Source organism: Argopecten irradians, chromosome 3 (assembly GCF_041381155.1).
Source record: "Argopecten irradians isolate NY chromosome 3, Ai_NY, whole genome shotgun sequence".
Taxonomy (NCBI): domain Eukaryota; kingdom Metazoa; phylum Mollusca; class Bivalvia; order Pectinida; family Pectinidae; genus Argopecten; species Argopecten irradians.
In genome coordinates this window covers 16,496,071-16,513,310 of record NC_091136.1, presented here as the reverse complement: position 1 = coordinate 16,513,310, position 17,240 = coordinate 16,496,071, and the positions used below count along the sequence as shown (strand labels likewise).

At 37.5% G+C, this 17,240-nt stretch overlaps 1 protein-coding gene across 1 annotated transcript; it reads left to right on the top strand.

Annotated features, from left to right (window-relative positions):
• The first annotated feature begins 255 nt into the window (after nucleotides 1-255).
• Nucleotides 256-16,397, top strand: LOC138319503 (probable alpha-ketoglutarate-dependent hypophosphite dioxygenase). Its single transcript, XM_069262658.1, has 12 exons — nucleotides 256-287; nucleotides 474-609; nucleotides 1,595-1,663; nucleotides 2,012-2,149; nucleotides 2,847-2,993; nucleotides 3,760-3,863; nucleotides 4,762-4,813; nucleotides 7,529-7,596; nucleotides 11,469-11,535; nucleotides 12,525-12,637; nucleotides 13,065-13,164; nucleotides 16,045-16,397. Exons 1-12 carry the CDS (start codon nucleotides 256-258, stop codon nucleotides 16,102-16,104), a joined length of 1,086 nt encoding a protein of 361 aa, XP_069118759.1. The 3' UTR covers nucleotides 16,105-16,397.
• Nucleotides 16,398-17,240: the final 843 nt, after the last annotated feature.

Below are 17,240 nucleotides of genomic sequence, written 5' to 3'. Positions count from 1 at the left end.
ACTTAGTTAATTAATTAATTTAGAATTAGAATTTAGAAGAATGTTAGACTCCTTAACCACTTAACCTTGGCAGAGGTTGGACACCTAAATCGATTGGCTACTGTGTACTAGAGGGCTGGCCTGGTGGTAGAATTAAATAAAAGTGCTTCAGAAAAAGCTAGGTCCTGTTTTAACATCTTTTTGTTTTCTGAAATTAATTTTGAATATTTTGCAAGAAATTCAAAGAATTATAAGTCAAAGTTGTGCAACTTCATAATGAAGACCACCAAAAACAGTTCTGTACAAGTGTAATTAACAGCATGAGGGCATCGTTTTATAAAAAAGTTAGAATCATTGCCTCCATTGGGGATCAAACTTGATCCAAATCCAACCCCCTGAGGAGTATAAGAAGCCAAAATGTATGCTGCCTGTGACAGATGTTTAATGAAACCAAGACTTTGTTTTTAAGATATCACATATTTTTGATATTCCAGACTGAACCAGACCATGCCAGGAATTCCACAAGGTTCAGTTCTTGGCCCTCTACTGTTTGTGATTTTCGTGAATGATCTCCCTGAAACAGTTAATTCGGACATGTACCTGTTTGCAGATGACACCAAAATTTTCAAGGTAATTAAAAATAGCGAGGACGAAGAAATTCTACAAAAAGATCTGATTACGATGGGAACCTGGAGTGATACTTGGCTATTAAGAATGCACCCTGAAAAGTGCAAACATATGCACATAGGTAAACAACAAAGGCGTACAGTGGAAACACCAGCAATATATATAAACTTCTTGGAAACGACCTTGCACGTACGGATAAGGAGAAAGATATTGGAGTAATAATCGACCCAGAACTAACGTTTGAATATCACATAAGCGAAAAGATCAAGAAGGCGAACCAGATATTCGGTCTTTTGAGAAGAACCTTCCATTTTATGGACAAGAAATCATTCATGCTGTTATACAAAAGTCTAGTTAGGACACAACTTGACTACGCAAGCGCGGTGTGGGCTCCATACAAAATCAAGGACATCGATAGACTCGAAGCGGTGCAGGGCAGAGCTACTAAAAGTCTTCCAGGAATGAACAACCTATCATATCCAGAAAGACTGAAAATTCTAAATCTCCCAACCCTATCATATCGAAGAATCAGAGGAGATATGATTGAACTTTACAAGTTAACAAATAACATCTACGATGAAGAGGCGAGTTCATTTTTTAAATCTATGGAAGGATGTGGCACCCCGGCACAGCAGCAGAGGAAACACAAAAATGATATTCCCGCAGCATTCCAGAACATTGTTACGGAGTAACAGCTTCACCATCAGAACAGTAAAGATGTGGAACAGTTTAAAAAGATGTTGTTTCAGCACAGTTAACTGCTTCTAGGTCATTACTAATTGTCAAGACGTAATTTTCTGGCATCTGTAGTTTTGTAGTTCAATGAAAGTAATTCTTGCTATGACATTTTCGCATGGGGTGTGGGGAACAATAATAGTTAAGAAATTATCTCAACTAATCTATTAACAAGCCCTTATGCTCTGTGACAGATGTTTTATTGAAACCAAGACTTTGTTTTTAAGATATTATTTTTGATGGACTGAACCAGACAATGCCAAAAAGATTACCAGACTGGAGCCGCAGGTCCACGGCCTACAGGGAAACTCTTCACTTTCAGGTAAACTTTACCAAAACAACATTCCTTTCACAGATTACCATATGGACTGCACATAAATAAATATTCATAAGGTCACATTTTTGATTTTGACAAAAATAAGTCATAAAAATTACTGTGGGGACATATTAAAGTTCAAAGGAAATATTTTTAAATAGGACGTTAAACTTCGGTAATAAAACACAAACCTACTATAGCTATGCTAAAGATATACTTGTAATTCTCAAATATCATTTTAGGTTCCCCTTAGCCATTAACAACATTAACAAAACATTAACAATCCAAACATGATTCAGGCCAAAGTCGGAAATGTCCCTGCTGTTTAAACAAAAGCTAAAATTTTGTTTGTAGGACAAATCAGAATGGAGTAAGCTGCTGTTGAGCAGTGACCAGGTGAAACAGTTCTGGGAGGATGGCTTCCTTCTGAATGTGCCTGTGTTGTCCACTGAGGACTGCGATAGGATCCTTGAGGATTACAGTTATTTTACAGTATGTGGTTAGCTATTACTTACGAGACACTAGGTCAATGTTAATACACATGTACATGACAGCTTGCAATTGGTGGTTTGGTGTGTTAAAATGATAGACTGTTTTGTTGAGAAGTTCATACTGTAATTTATTCAAAGTTCAGACAAATCTCATCGACTGAAATTACATAACAGCACTGTGTATTCACAGTGGATGCGCTTATAGGTACCCAATAAAAAATGACAGTTGTGGACAAAAAAACCTAAAAAGTCTGCCATATATTAACTCTTCCATACTCATGGTGCATAAATCTGTTGCAATAAATATGCATATGCCTTCTTGTCTATGAAAGGAATTAATGTTTTGTGTTTCATGTGTGAAAGACTCGCAAGTTCATGTAATATATGGAATACAATGCCTATGTTATAAGCATCACACAGTTGTAAAATCAATAGAATGGAAGAGGGGGCGTTAATATAGCTTTAATATCCCCAAAATAGGGGAGAAGAGCTTATAGGGGGAGGGGCACTAATTATGGCGAATATGGTAGGTAGTTTATAAATCTCTGATAGCATTACTTGTATTCAAGTTAGAAATTTAACATTTAAAATAGACAATTGCCCAAATGAATCTGTAAAATTAATTTTCAATATGGTATCTTTTTTATTTAAATTTCAACAATTGTATAACTTTTGCTTTAGTTTCATATGTTCCACAGGGTGAAAGCAAACATGATGGAATGGACATGTTGTATGAATACCATAGCAACCAGAGTGGGGATGTTGACAATGTCTTAATGCATTGTCTTGGACACTGGAGAATGACGGAGCTGTTCCATGATCTGGCTTTCCTCCCCCAAGTTGTGGTAGGTGTGATCCAGCAGTTTCAGCTTTTGGCTAACCTGAAATTGATGCTATATTATATGCCAATACAATGACCAGTTATGTATGCGAGTCAAAATTTTAATGAATTTAAATTTTTGCAATTTGGCTTTAAGGATATACATGTATACATTTTGTATAATTAAGAAAATTCTTACAGGCCCACTACCTTTCCGAAACGGCTTAAAATTGGAATGTAAAACGAAATCAAAAATTTTGTAGAGCCGCAAAAGTTATTAACTTACCATTAATACTACATTTATCATCACCTTCTGAACAATTTAATTAAAATAAATAAAATGTTAGTTTATGTTAGCTTTCATAACGCAGGTCGTCTTATGTTTCCCACCGTCGTCCTAAATACAGTTCAGTAGTTGACTATCACTGCGTCATACAGCAAAACAGCGAAATAAATCTCCACTGACTCTCATATATTACACAGGAAATCTTGCAAATGTTTGGTGTTGTAACCTTTTCTTAGACCATCGGCTTGTGTTTTCTGATGTTATTAATGTGTTTTAAGAAACCTTTATATTTTGCTCTGGAAAGGAAGTGGGCCTTCAATATTTTGTAGATCAACTTTTAAGGATTGTATGTCCTGTGAAAATGTGAAATATCATTCCAAATAATCAATCATATGGCATTATGGTGGGTTATGAGCAGTTCCTTTAGTGTTCATCTAACATTCTAGAAAGAAATTCTTCCTCGTCTTTTCTTTTGATAGAGATTTTTTTTCACCCTTTGCTTCAGGCCCCTGGTTCACAATTATTGGTACAGGACAAGACATTACCTGTACGATTTTGGCATGACCAGTTGTTTGCGAAGCCAGCCAGGCATGGAGGGGTGGTTGCTTGGTAAATATTCCTTCCCCTTGAATTAAGCTATAATTTATTTGCTTAGAAAGTTACATAATTATGTAATCTATGAATGCAAAGATATACATTATATATAGTCATGATATAATAAACCTACTCTAGTTTTCACGGATTTTTGAGTTGTCTCCCCTTCCTCTGTAAATCTAATTTCATTCCACTGAACTATTACTGATAGTAATGAAGACTTAGAGGCATTAGATCATTCAAATGTAACTTTTTCATTAAAAGTTATACATATTGTTACAGTAAACTTTCTTTTCCTTCCATTAATACTTTATTTGATTTGTTTCATTTTTGGCCGTTAAAGGGGGAATTTATTTTTCCGTTTAATTCATTAGTAATGCTTTGTTTTCTGCTCCCTAGTCCATACTTATAATGGCATATGTTCCCGCTAAAGCGAATTAAGCACTCAGCATTTAGGGAGTGGGACAAATATTTTTCTGTATTGCACAAAATACTGTAAACCAGCTTTCTTTCGCGTGCGATTTACTTTTGCGATTATCGTGATTAGTGTTAACTCGCGAAAGTTCATCTATGCGAATTATTATTTACTTTGGTAATATTGAAAGATATTTCAATTCAGGTTTTGAAATGGTGAAAATTAATCCCCATGAACTTGATTTAAAAATTAATTTGCAAAATTAAGTAACTGCGAAAGAAAAATGGTTTAGAGTATGTTTCAATGGGGTTACACGAACCAAGCAGTTCATCTAAATACAACTATCACAAGGAGACAAAACAGGAATACACTAGTCTCCCAAAACACACATACAAATAGCTGAAATGTAGTACAATGTATCTGAAAAGACTTCTAGACAGATAATGAGGTTAATGCTAAGCATATTAATTTAAAACAAAAATCAAAATTTAATTTTAGGCACCAAGACTTTTCCTATTGGACAAGGACTGGTCCCATGATGCACCTCACAGTAAGTAGTTATGGATTAACTCATTCACCCCTCTAACTTTATAATGAACTGGTCCACACTTGCACTTTTAAGACTTTTAATGTGTATTTGAGGGTGATTGGGTTTTATTGGCCAAGGCACCTGAAAAAATAGTTTTTAATACACGCATTTGTTGAATAAATGAAGCATCAAGAAAACTTTACTTTGCGCCCTTTCGGCCCTTAGACATTTGACTGATCATCGGTAAGATGCAAATGATTTTTTAGACAGATCCCAGTTTCTAAACATGCTGATGAAAGGTCGTTTTTGATTGGTTCCCCGCCTGCTGATTTGTCCGATTAATTCAGAGGTTACATGACGCGTATTACAAACCACTAATGCAATGAAATATCGAGTTTATAATTGTTTATCGTTTTAATATGTAAATGTAACTATATATTGTATACTGCCTTCGAATGTAAGCAATTTTCATCTAAATAAGTGACTTGTCACTTGACACTCAGCAATGATATAAGCGATCCGATGTAAACAAAGATGTCATCACGCAAAATTCTGATACTGTTGGGGGAGTTCCCTGAGTTAGAACTTAGATGTAAATCTGACACTGTACTTGCTAGTCGAAATCATCTATGAGAGATAATTTTTATTCTTTTCACTGGACACCCTGAAAGCGACAGAGACCCTTTCTTTAGCCTAATAACAAATTAAACTTCATGTATTTCGTGATGTGGTCGATCACATTCACATAACTTTATCTGAAGAACACCTTAACACTGCGTGTGACAAGTCAACCATGTGCATTACGGTAGTAATCTACAACATTCCTTCGGTATTTGGAGACAGAAACAGTAAAACTTGTAAGTGTTCATTTCACTTTGCTTCTACAGTAAATAGGTTACTGCTGGTCTTTGGGTCTGTATATGAACTACATACTACTTATGTTTCTGATTTTGTATTTGACAAACAATGACACTTGAAGTGAACTTACAAGTCTGTGTATTTCTGCTAACATATGTATAATCAATGTTTTGTTTTATTACAACAAGAGCAAAAAGGTTTAATATTACTTTAAATTTTGAAGCAGTTTCTGGTTGCAATTAGTTATCAGTAAACAAATTCAACTGCTAGCATTATTTTCTTTTTTGCTGAATCAATAAAACATTGATGATACATGCTGATGTAAATTTTTGTTTTTGCCTCAATGTTCTTAGAAAATGATGTTGTTTTGGCGCATTGTCTGATCAAATGTCCCATTGAAATTTTATATCAAGGGGACATAGTCGCATAGTAACAAATCGCCTTCCCTATCAGTGTCTTTGTTTTTGTTATGAAGGGGGGGGGGGGGGGGGGGGGGCAATTAGGTGTTTGAAACCAATTGCAAACTCAGAATTGAAGTTATAGTATAGGTCTATCAGGGACACCACCTCAGACTCAGCTTCTAAGTTTATTTGACCTAGATAGGATAGCCTATATATAGTCATCCTGCTTCATCTATTGATCATGGTTGTCTAATATACAGAAACTTCAATTTCATTTCAAGTCTCTTTCTCCTATTAGATAAGTAGTGTGTTAATTTTCTGTCACTGTGATCCAAAATCCATTGTCATTGACAAAGTCTCATGGTGACCTATTGTAATCGCCTTTTGTCCTTGTCGTCCGTCGTCCATCGGCCGTCGTGCGACGATAAACAATTTAGATTTTCGACTTCTTTTCCAAAAAAGCTGAAGCAATTTCAATGAAATTTTGCACAAACCTTCTAAGGCATAAGGCCAATCAAAATTGTGAATTATATGATCCCCACCCCTCAGAGGGCTGTGGTAGGGACCAAAAGGGGTAAAATTGACCAAAATTTCAAAAATCTTCTGCTCCACTCACAGATGTGGTAGAATCAAATACTCTTCATGGATAGAAAAGTCTCATGGCCCTCTACAAAAATTGTGAGTTATATGACCCTGAGGTCTTGGGTTTTCCCCTGAGGAGGGGGTAAAGTTTACTATAGTTTATAGGAAAAACACATTTATGAACATTATTTTCTTAGTTTTCATAGGAAATTAGTCAAACTGGGTTCAAATTATTAGCCTGATATAGCATTTTAACGTGATATCTATATTGGTCCTGACCGACCCCCAGGGGCTAGAGGGGGGGGGGGGCATGAGGGGCGGGGCCAAAAGGGGTAAAAATGAATAACATTTCAAAAATCTTTCTTCTGTATTCACAGATTTGATGGAATCAAATACTCTTCATAGATTAAAAAGTCAAATTTATAAGATCACTGACTGACTTCAAGGGCCTGATGGGCCAATATATAGTGTTAACATGTCTTTGTTTCATTCTGTATCTACTCAGGCGACCGTTAAGGCACATGGGCCTCTTATTTTTCTCTGTTCTCCTAAATAGTTGAATACAGGAGAAAAAATTTGATATGTTATATACTAAGTAATTTTCAGATTGTATGGATACGTTTTGGGGAAGAAAATATACTTCCCCTTTTGAGTGTATAAATTTAAAAAAAATAGGTACAATGTAAAATTGCTCATTTTCATGTTTTATTACTTTAAAAATATTGATAACAATAGCTGGGAATAGGAGATATAGGCCAATATCTGTCAATTACATGTCCTATATACCTGGTAACTATTGTGCCGATCTCTGTGTAGGTCCATATAGCTCTGGACGATCAAACATATCTGGTAATATCCTATATACCTGATAACTATTCTACCGATCTCTGTGTAGGTCCATATAGCTCTGGACGATCAAACAGAGGAAAATGGAGGCCTGTTCTATATACCAGGATCACACAGGTACTAACATCACCTTAATGCTAATGTAACAGACATTTTTCCTACAATTTTTTTCTGATTTACAATGCATTAATTAACATCACCCTATTATGATCAAATTTTGTCACATTTCCTCCAATCCTCGCTGGCACTAACCTCATTTTATTGATAATTTTACTACTCTGTAAACCATCACTCATGCCTTCCTTGTAATGTAGCAAACTTTTACTAGGACAAGCACATTTTCTGTCCTTCTTTGTTGCACAATATCACTAACATCACTTTATTTCTAACTATTCTCTCTTTGGTGGCCAAATATTATGATTTTCATGCACTGTCATGAGCATAATCCTGTCTTGTCCTGTTGCCTTGCCAACCTCTCTTTCAAGCATTGGGAGTACGCTTAGTAGGGAATATGCAAACCTATTGGTTGTCCCAAACATATTATCATAAACCCTCTACCTCTGGGGTTTGAGTTTGAATCCAATGTGGGGCAGTTCTGAATAATACCAAGTACTGACCGCTGGTCGGTGGTTTTTTCTCCGGGCACATCCAGCTTTCTCTCCACCTATAAACTTGTACGATCTCAAATGATCCGGGCAGTGAACAGAACATTAAACTATCAAGCAATAAAACATTATTACATTATTGATATTTTTTTACATTGATTAAAAACTTACCATCATCTTTCTAGGTTGCAAGTGTCCTTTATATACAGGTACATGTATATTCATTTCTCATGTGCTGTACAAAACTAAAATTCCAATTATTCAATCTTTAGCTGCTAATAATATACAAGTAAAGTTCAGTACTCCCCACTAGAGTATTCAGAAACAATAAGTAGCTCCTTTGAATTCAGCGATATCCAGAATTTATAGTTGTTCATTGTTGTTCACCTGTCTTCAGAAAACTGAATCTTTCATTGATCAAAAGCATGAATTGTTCAGTGTTGTCAGTCAGCCATGTATTCAGAAACATGAAATCATCACTGTTCATCTATATTCAAATGTTCATGTTCACAGCATGTATTCAGGAACACAAATTGTTCAGTGTTCACCAATATTCAACACTTTTACATTAGAGAGTAACTATGTCCAGATCACTGGCTGCCAGCATAAGGGTTGAGATATTTGTCATTTAGTAACCAAATATCTCTTAATGGGGAAAAGTGCTAGGTCAGCATAAATGTCTGTAGCATACAAATAAGAGGAGGGAATCTGATGAGAGCACTAATTTGTCCTAAAGAGGCTGGATCATTTCTGACATATGTCCAGAGTATTTATTATTATAGGATATCATATAGCAAAACAAATTCAGTATTTTAATGTTACCAAATTTTGGTTATTAATCAAAAGTTTTGATGGCTCCTCCATAAAATGAGATGGAGGGGGTGGGGGTGGGGATGGGGTCAAAAAATAATGTTTTATCTATGTTTGTCCTGTCCCATCATCCCATGTCTTGTGTACTGCTTGGAGACAAGGAGATTTATGACCTACCAGTAGTTCTTTGTTTAAAAAAATTAATTAAAGAAACACATTTTATGACACAGCACTTAACTTTGACTTTGAAATAGTTCTAGTGTTAAGATTTAGATTTTACCTGCTAATGCTTTGTGTTTTTATCGTAGTGTTGTAGTAAAATCTTAAATTTTTCAGGGATGGATATATTAACTGGTAACAGAACATGTACTCAATCTTGTGATTAATTTACCCTACTTAAGATCTTCTGAAATGAGGGACCATGACATGTTTGTTGATGTCTGTTCTGTCCTCTGTCCTGTCCTGTCCTGTGTCCTATCCTGACATGTCCTGTCTGTCCTGTTTTGTTCTGTTCCTTCTCCTCCATTTGCATACCACTTTGATCACTATAGAGTAAATCAAAGGATATTTATGCCTGACAGACATTTCAGGGTACCTAAATTGATATAGAGAGTTTGGTAAATAGGCAACCAGTAAGTGTTGGAATAAGAGTCATTATAAAATAAGATGTAATGGTGGTGCTTCTACTGTGGTGACATATCACAGTCAATGACAACTTTTCTATGATAACAATCTGAAATGCTAATACTCCTAGGTCTGTTCTCCCTGCTGTGGATAGTACAGGAGGGTGGGGGACCTGACCTGTGGGGACTGTTTCTGATCTAGGGGGGCCATTTCTCCAGAATTAAGCCATTTCATAAGTTGATCTCGTTCAAAGGTAATGTGCATGTAGAGAAATAGCTGTTGCAAAATTTTCTTTTAACAGGCAGATTTTCGCTCATTTACCCCTGAAGACACATTTAGACTCTACTAAATCAAAGACTAGATCAGACCATTACAAAATTTCAGGGGTGAATGAGTTAATAAAAAAAGTTGTTTAAATTTTTACTGATTTTTGTTGCGTCTATCCTTCTTGGCAAATTAAGCTTTCAAGAAGTGTCCTGTAGTTGGAGCACAGTGGCTAGGTGTAAATGCGCGCTTTAATTGGCAAATGTCTTCCTTTATCTTATATAGAGACCAAAGTAGTCAGCAGGAACTCTTTCAGTAATTATGTAGAATTGACAATAGACAGGACTAAAATGGTTTTAACACAGTGGGCTCCTAATGGATTCAGCCATCATTAGATCTTACACCTTGGTAGCCTGTTCGAGGGTCCATAATGATTACTTCCCTCTCTGATAAATACACAAGTCATTATATACCCCCACAGTTAAGTTTTTTGGGTAGGGGTGGGGGTTAGCAGGACTGGAATCACTCTGTCTGTTTGTCTATATATGGTATATATGGGGCTTATTAAGGATTACAAATATAATAGTTATCGTTTTCATGTCATTTGGTTGTCATGGTTACTAGATCAAATGTACAGTATGCAATCCAATAAGTGCCCGTCCTCTTCTTCAGGCCTCCATTTTACTTACCTTCATTCAAATGCAGACTGTTAATATGAAAACTGTAGGTTTCTTGATTTGATTTCTTCTTGTTTCAAACTGATTTATGGCCGATTTATTTCAATATTTTAAGCACCCAAGGCACTAATTGGGTTGAATATGTTTGCAGAATTGGTCGATGGATCATTGAGCTTATTTGGTCTCATTTTTTTTCAAAAATTGTGATTTGGTTGCCATGATCTGAAATGAGGGGGAGCTAGGAATATTAGTTGGCTTACATAATTCCAGTTACATTTTTTTTGCCTCGCTCACTGTTAGCCATGATGATGTTAAAGGGACAATTCAGTCTAAGAGAACATTAAAATTTGTACATATTTCGGAAAAAAACAGTTCTAATGGAAATTAGATTACTCGGTTTTACTGTGATATGCCTGAAAAGCCCATGGTTGTGACATGTGTGTAGATATTCAAACTCGCTCGCTGTCCGCCATTACACATTGTGGTCGAACTTCTTGTATGCCGAACCCTGTCCCTTGCTCGTAGAGTAATGCAACTTTTGTCTAGATCTGTTCAAATCGCTCTGACAGTAGTGTGTTTACCTTATTAGGTGAATTGTCTTGCCTAAAAACCATTTCATCACCTTCTCAGTGGTTATGTAGTTTATTTGCTTAACGTGCGTGACTTTGGCTCATGCATGGGTACAGTGGCTATATTGTACCTACTTAATCGTATTGATCAACGATTTGATATTTCAACGATATTGATTGAAATACTAAACAATGACGTGGAATTTGTCAATATTTTATGTTATATGTTTCATAAGAAATGTAGAACAATACATTTATGCCATATTTTACTTCTTGGTTATGTAAAAGAATTAGCCTGAGCGAATTGTCCCTTTAACTATTGTCTATTATTATAATTATTTGTTTTAGTATTTTCCAATTCTTTAGTAAATAATTGTAGTCTTTCTTTGTCAGGCAAACTAATTTACACATACTTGACTATTCATAGTTTCCTTTATTAGATGGACAAGAAATGGAAACCCTCTTCCTGTGACTGACTTCAACTTTGCTGATATGGAATCTATACAGGTATGACGATTAAAGAGATTTAATTGGAACTATTTACAGAAAGTATGCAACCATGAAAATTAACATTCATATATTTTTCTGTAACAAGAAAATAGCAAGAATTTCACAAGAAAGAAATATTAATGTAAAATTTTAAAAATCAAGAACAGTGTAGAATACATTTATTGGAACATATTCAGCAATGTAAACCAATATGCATTGATCCTGGTCTGAAATGGTAGAGTGCTCTCCCTTTGTATTACATCATTCTAAACATAGGAACGTTAAAGATCAATTTAGAATAATATGACATATTAAGATAATGATTCACACTTCTTTTGAAGTTTTATGATTCTTATATGCATTAAATTGAAATTATCAAATTAAATGAAGTAAAAGTTAAAGATGCTCCACACCCGACAGAGGCTGAGCATAAATGATACTCATCATTTGAACAATAATAAGTGCTTAATCGTGTATGTATATGTGTAATTAACACCAAAAATAAAAATAAAAATATGATTTATTTTGCTTTTGGTGCATGTCCAATCAGTGCTTCTTCATTCTAGGATATAGTGACACCCAATATCTTCGGGAAGCAATTAATTATTTTTAAGATTTTTATTTTGAAGTAAACTTAGAAACTCAAATGCTTCAATGGTGGTAATGGTGTAAAGTAAGTAACTTTTGTAATTGGAGAAAAATATAAATTCGTCTGTTCCTGTTTTTGATAGAGAAAAACAACTTATATCAAACAATAGATTAGTCTCCCTTTGACACTCCATAACTCTCAAACAATGCCATGTTACATGAACATATACTTTCGATTGTAAAATTGTATGGAATTCAGTTACCTCCCCTAACAAGCTTTAATTGTTACTCCTTTTTTTGATAGAATAGGCTGATGTCATTTCCCTTCAAGCTTTTAGAGTTACCTCCCTTACCAATCTTTTGCAACCTTACAGATTTATTCCCCATTGCTTATCTAGCATAGTTATCTCCCTTTACAGACAGTGTTGACAGAGGAGGAAAAACAACAGTTTAAACCTGTGTGTGGAAAACTAAAAAAAGGACACGCAAGCTTCCATCACGCTCTGGCAGTTCATGGTTCATACGGAAACAGGTACTGTAAAATATTAAATAAGGACATCAAATAACTGATTATCTTCACATCCACAGCTCCATCCTGGAAACTTCAGGGGTTACTATCACTGACGTTACATCCACCCCGGACTATCTCATAGTAAAACTATGAGACATCTTTCCCCTGGATATAGGGGTGGATATAAGGGCAATGATGGTAACCCCTGGAGTATCCAGAATGGCACAACTCAGGCTCATCTTCTGATGAAAGAAAATTTCCATTCAAGCTGGGTGCAAAGTTACATGCAATGTGTCTTCTAGATTTATGATTGACAAACCATTATGAAAATCAGAAGAATTTGGCATATTTCTCTCTTACTAATTGTTATCAGATGAGGTTGTGTTAGAGTTTACTGATGGGTGAACTGTCAGACGAGGAGAACACGTTTATCATTTGTTGTCTGTAGGTCAGATGGTCCCAGGCGAGCTGCGGTCCTCAACTACTTCGCAGACGGAGTAAAGTCAACCACAAATGAAGAACTGCTAAAGAACATCAAGATTCCACAGGTAAGGAGCAACAAATAGTGGCCAACTCTACCATAAATAGGAAGCGCCACTACTTATCCCATAAATAAGGGGCACCACTACAAATCCCATATGTAGGGGTCGCCACTACAAATCCAACAAGTAGGGGTCGCCACTACAAATCCCACAAGTAGAGGTCGCCACTAAAAATCCCACAAGTAGGGGTCACTACTACAATTCCCACAAGTAGGGGTCACCACTACAAATCCCACAAATAGGGGTCGCCACTACAAATCCAACAAGTAGGGGTCGCCACAACAAATCCCACAAGTAGGGGTCACCACTACAAATCTCACAAGTAGGGGTCACCACTACAAATCCCACAAGTAGGGGTCGCCACTACAAATCCCACAAGTAGGGGTCGCCACTACAAATCCAACAAGTAGGGGTCGCCACTACAAATCCCACAAGTAGGGGTCACCACTACAAATACCACAAGTAGGGGTCATCACTACAAATCCAACAAGTAGGGGTCGCCACTACAAATCCCACAAGTAGGGGTCACCACTACAAATCCCACAAGTAGGGGTCACCACTACAAATCCCACAAGTAGGGGTCACCACTACAAATACCACAAGTAGGGGTCGCCACTACAAATCCAACAAGTAGGGGTCGCCACTACAAATCCCACAAGTAGGGGTCACCACTACAAATACCACAAGTAGGGGTCACCACTACAAATCCAACAAGTAGGGGTCACCACTACAAATCCCACAAGTAGGGGTCGCCACTACAAATCCAACAAGTAGGGGTCGCCACTACAAATCCCACAAGTAGGGGTCACCACTACAAATCCCACAAGTAGGGGTCACCACTACAAATCCAACAAGTAGGGGTCGCCACTATAAATCCCATAAGTAGGGGTCACCACTACAAATACCATAAGTAGGGGTCGCCACTATAAATCCCATAAGTAGGGGGCCGCCACTAAAAATCCCACAAGTAGGGGTCACCACTACAAATCCAACAAGTAGGGGTCGCCACTACAAATCCCACAAGTAGGGGTCACCACTACAAATCCCACAAGTAGGGGTCACCACTACAAATCCCACAAGTAGGGGTCGCCACTATAAATCCCATAAGTAGGGGTCACCACTACAAATACCATAAGTAGGGGTCGCCACTATAAATCCCATAAGTAGGGGCCGCCACTAAAAATCCCACAAGTAGGGGTCACCACTACAAATACCATAAGTAGGGGTCGCCACTATAAATCCCATAAGTAGGGTTTGCTACTACAAATCCCACAAGTAGGGGTCGCCACTACAAATCCCACAAGTAGGGGTCGCTACTACAAATCCCATAAGTAGGGGTCGCCACTATTAATCCCATAAGTAGGGGTCACCACTACAAATACCATAAGTAGGGGTCGCCACTACAAATACCATAAGTAGGGGTCGCCACTATAAATACCATAAGTAGGGGTCACCACTACAAATACCATAAGAAGGGGTTGCTACTACAAATCCCACAAGTAGGGGTCGCCACTACAAATCCCACAAGTAGGGGTCGCTACTACAAATCCCATAAATAGGGGGCGCCACTACAAATCCCATAAATAGAGGGCACCAATACAAAACCTATAAGTAAGGGGCGCCACTACAAATCCCACAAGTAGGGGTCGCTACTACAAATCCCATAAGTAGGGGTCGCCACTATAAATCCCATAAGTAGGGGTCACCACTACAAATCCCATAAGTAGGGGTCGCCACTATAAATCCCATAAGTAGGGGTCACCACTACAAATACCACAAGTAGGGGTCGCCACTACAAATCCCACAAGTAGGGGTCGCTACTACAAATCCCATAAGAAGGGGGCGCCACTATAAATCCCATAAGTAGGGGTCACCACAACAAATACCATAAGTAGGGGTCGCCACTATAAATCCCATAAGTAGGGGTCACCACTACAAATACCATAAGTAGGGGTCGCCACTATAAATACCATAAGTAGGGGTCGCTACTACAAATCCCACAAGTAGGGGTCGCCACTACAAATCCCACAAGTAGGGGTCGCTACTACAAATCCCATAAAAAGGGGCGCCATTACAAATCCCATAAATAGGGGGCGCCACTACTAATCCCATAAGTAGGGGGCGCCACTACAAATCCCATAAATAGAGGGCGCCAATACAAAACCTATAAGTAAGGGGCGCCACTACAAATCCCATTAGTACAGGGTGCCATCTCATAGACGTTAATCCCACCATCATCAAATACTTCAAGATCCCAACACAATGTGGGTTAAGTATAATTTGATGTTGATTGGTCCCACCTTTCGGTGATTATGATGTGAAAAAAAATCAGCTTAAATTATGATGTCACCGGATGGTAGGACTAATCAATGATAATGTATTCATACGTCAGGAAACAAGATGGCAAACAGGCAGTCATGATGGAATTTGACATATGAAGATATTTAAAGCTATTTCTAAAGACGTTCGTGGAGTGAGATCCAGCTACATGATAATGCTCTGGGTGTGCATTGAACCGCATAAAAAGCTACCAATCAACATATCCCTGAAGGGTTATATAGAGCCTTATCATACCATTTACTGCTGAAAATCATTTTAAAATAATTACACATTTATGAAACTTCTGTAGGAGGAACATAAAACCTTTATGCTCTCGTACTTTATATTATGTTTTAATGTGCCTTACTGGAGCTATTGGATCTGGTATCAGAAATGTATATCTCATACACTTCTCTCTGGTTTGTAGTTTAGGCCTCACCAGTACAATGAGGATTAAACTCAGCTGAGGTCAATACCCAGAGCTTCCACTATCTCATTAATTAATGTCTGTAATAGTGTTTCTCTCAGCTGCACTACTTCTAATTGATTACACATTGTATATTCCAGGGTGAGAAGATGAGCGGACAGTTTTTTCCTCTAGTGTTTGATCCAGCCTGGATGTCATGATCAACATCTGAGGTGGATTCAAACCAATGTTGATACCAAGTATCAAGTTATGGACTTTAGGGTCAGGATGTGTGTGACTTTATAGTCTTCCAGCTGTTATGAAAATTCTGTGATTTATAGGGCATGAAGTGATTCAGATGTTTTAATATAAATCAATGGTCCTATGGTTGTCTATAGGAGTTTTATTTATGTAATTTATACAAAATTAAACGTAAATAAACCATAAAATCGTTACCCGGTGCACGACAATGCCAATTACATTCTTCCTTATTAAACTGTTGTTTATGATTGAAGATCTATATTTTGTCTTTTATGTTGTAAATAGTTTCTCTTCATTTAAATGATACTTGACCAAAAAACCTCCAACAAACCCAATTTTTTTATTTAATACCTTGAATACACTTGGTGACTCTAATGCTGGCCTGTCCGCTCATCAGGTTGATCATTCTTCCTTAGAGTTTCGGTGCTTGCCATGACGTCCTCCAGAGGTGCATCGGCTGGGTTGATCAGGCCGAACCAGGGATCAGTTGGCTATCGCTACAGATTGGTGTTACTTCAGGTAGTTGTCCAATCTTTTGCCTGTTCACTGCATCAGGTGGTGATGTCTATTTGTAACCTCTTGACTAGCACTTGCTGGTAACCAAACCACTTCTCCCTCCTTCTTCAGATCAACTGGAAGCAACCTCAGCCTGTCTTCTTATAGCTGCTATCAGGTTCCTCTGATCTGTTCCAATTACCCCTAATAGGTTCAAACCTTTATTCTGATTGACCGGGGAAACACCTGCCGGATGTCTGCCATCACATCCCAATCTCCTGCTGTTGTCAATATCCCGGTAGCCTGTAGCATCCGGACGTCACAAAGGTAACAAACTTTTGGAAAATGGTGCCTTTTTCTCCTTCCACGGATCAAGACTTGATGCTACCTCCCTAAGGACTTGCGCCTTGTTTATCTTCCGTCTGAAAGTGCCACCTGGCATGATGTGAAGACATCTGCCAGGTTAGCTGGTTTCCTAAAAAGTACTCACCTGGCGTTGTCCTTGATTCCTCAGGTGAACAGGTTTTTTGGGCTTGACAGTTAATCGTAGGTCAACTTTAGCAGGAAGCTTAGCCTCCTTGTGACCTTCCATCTTCCAAAT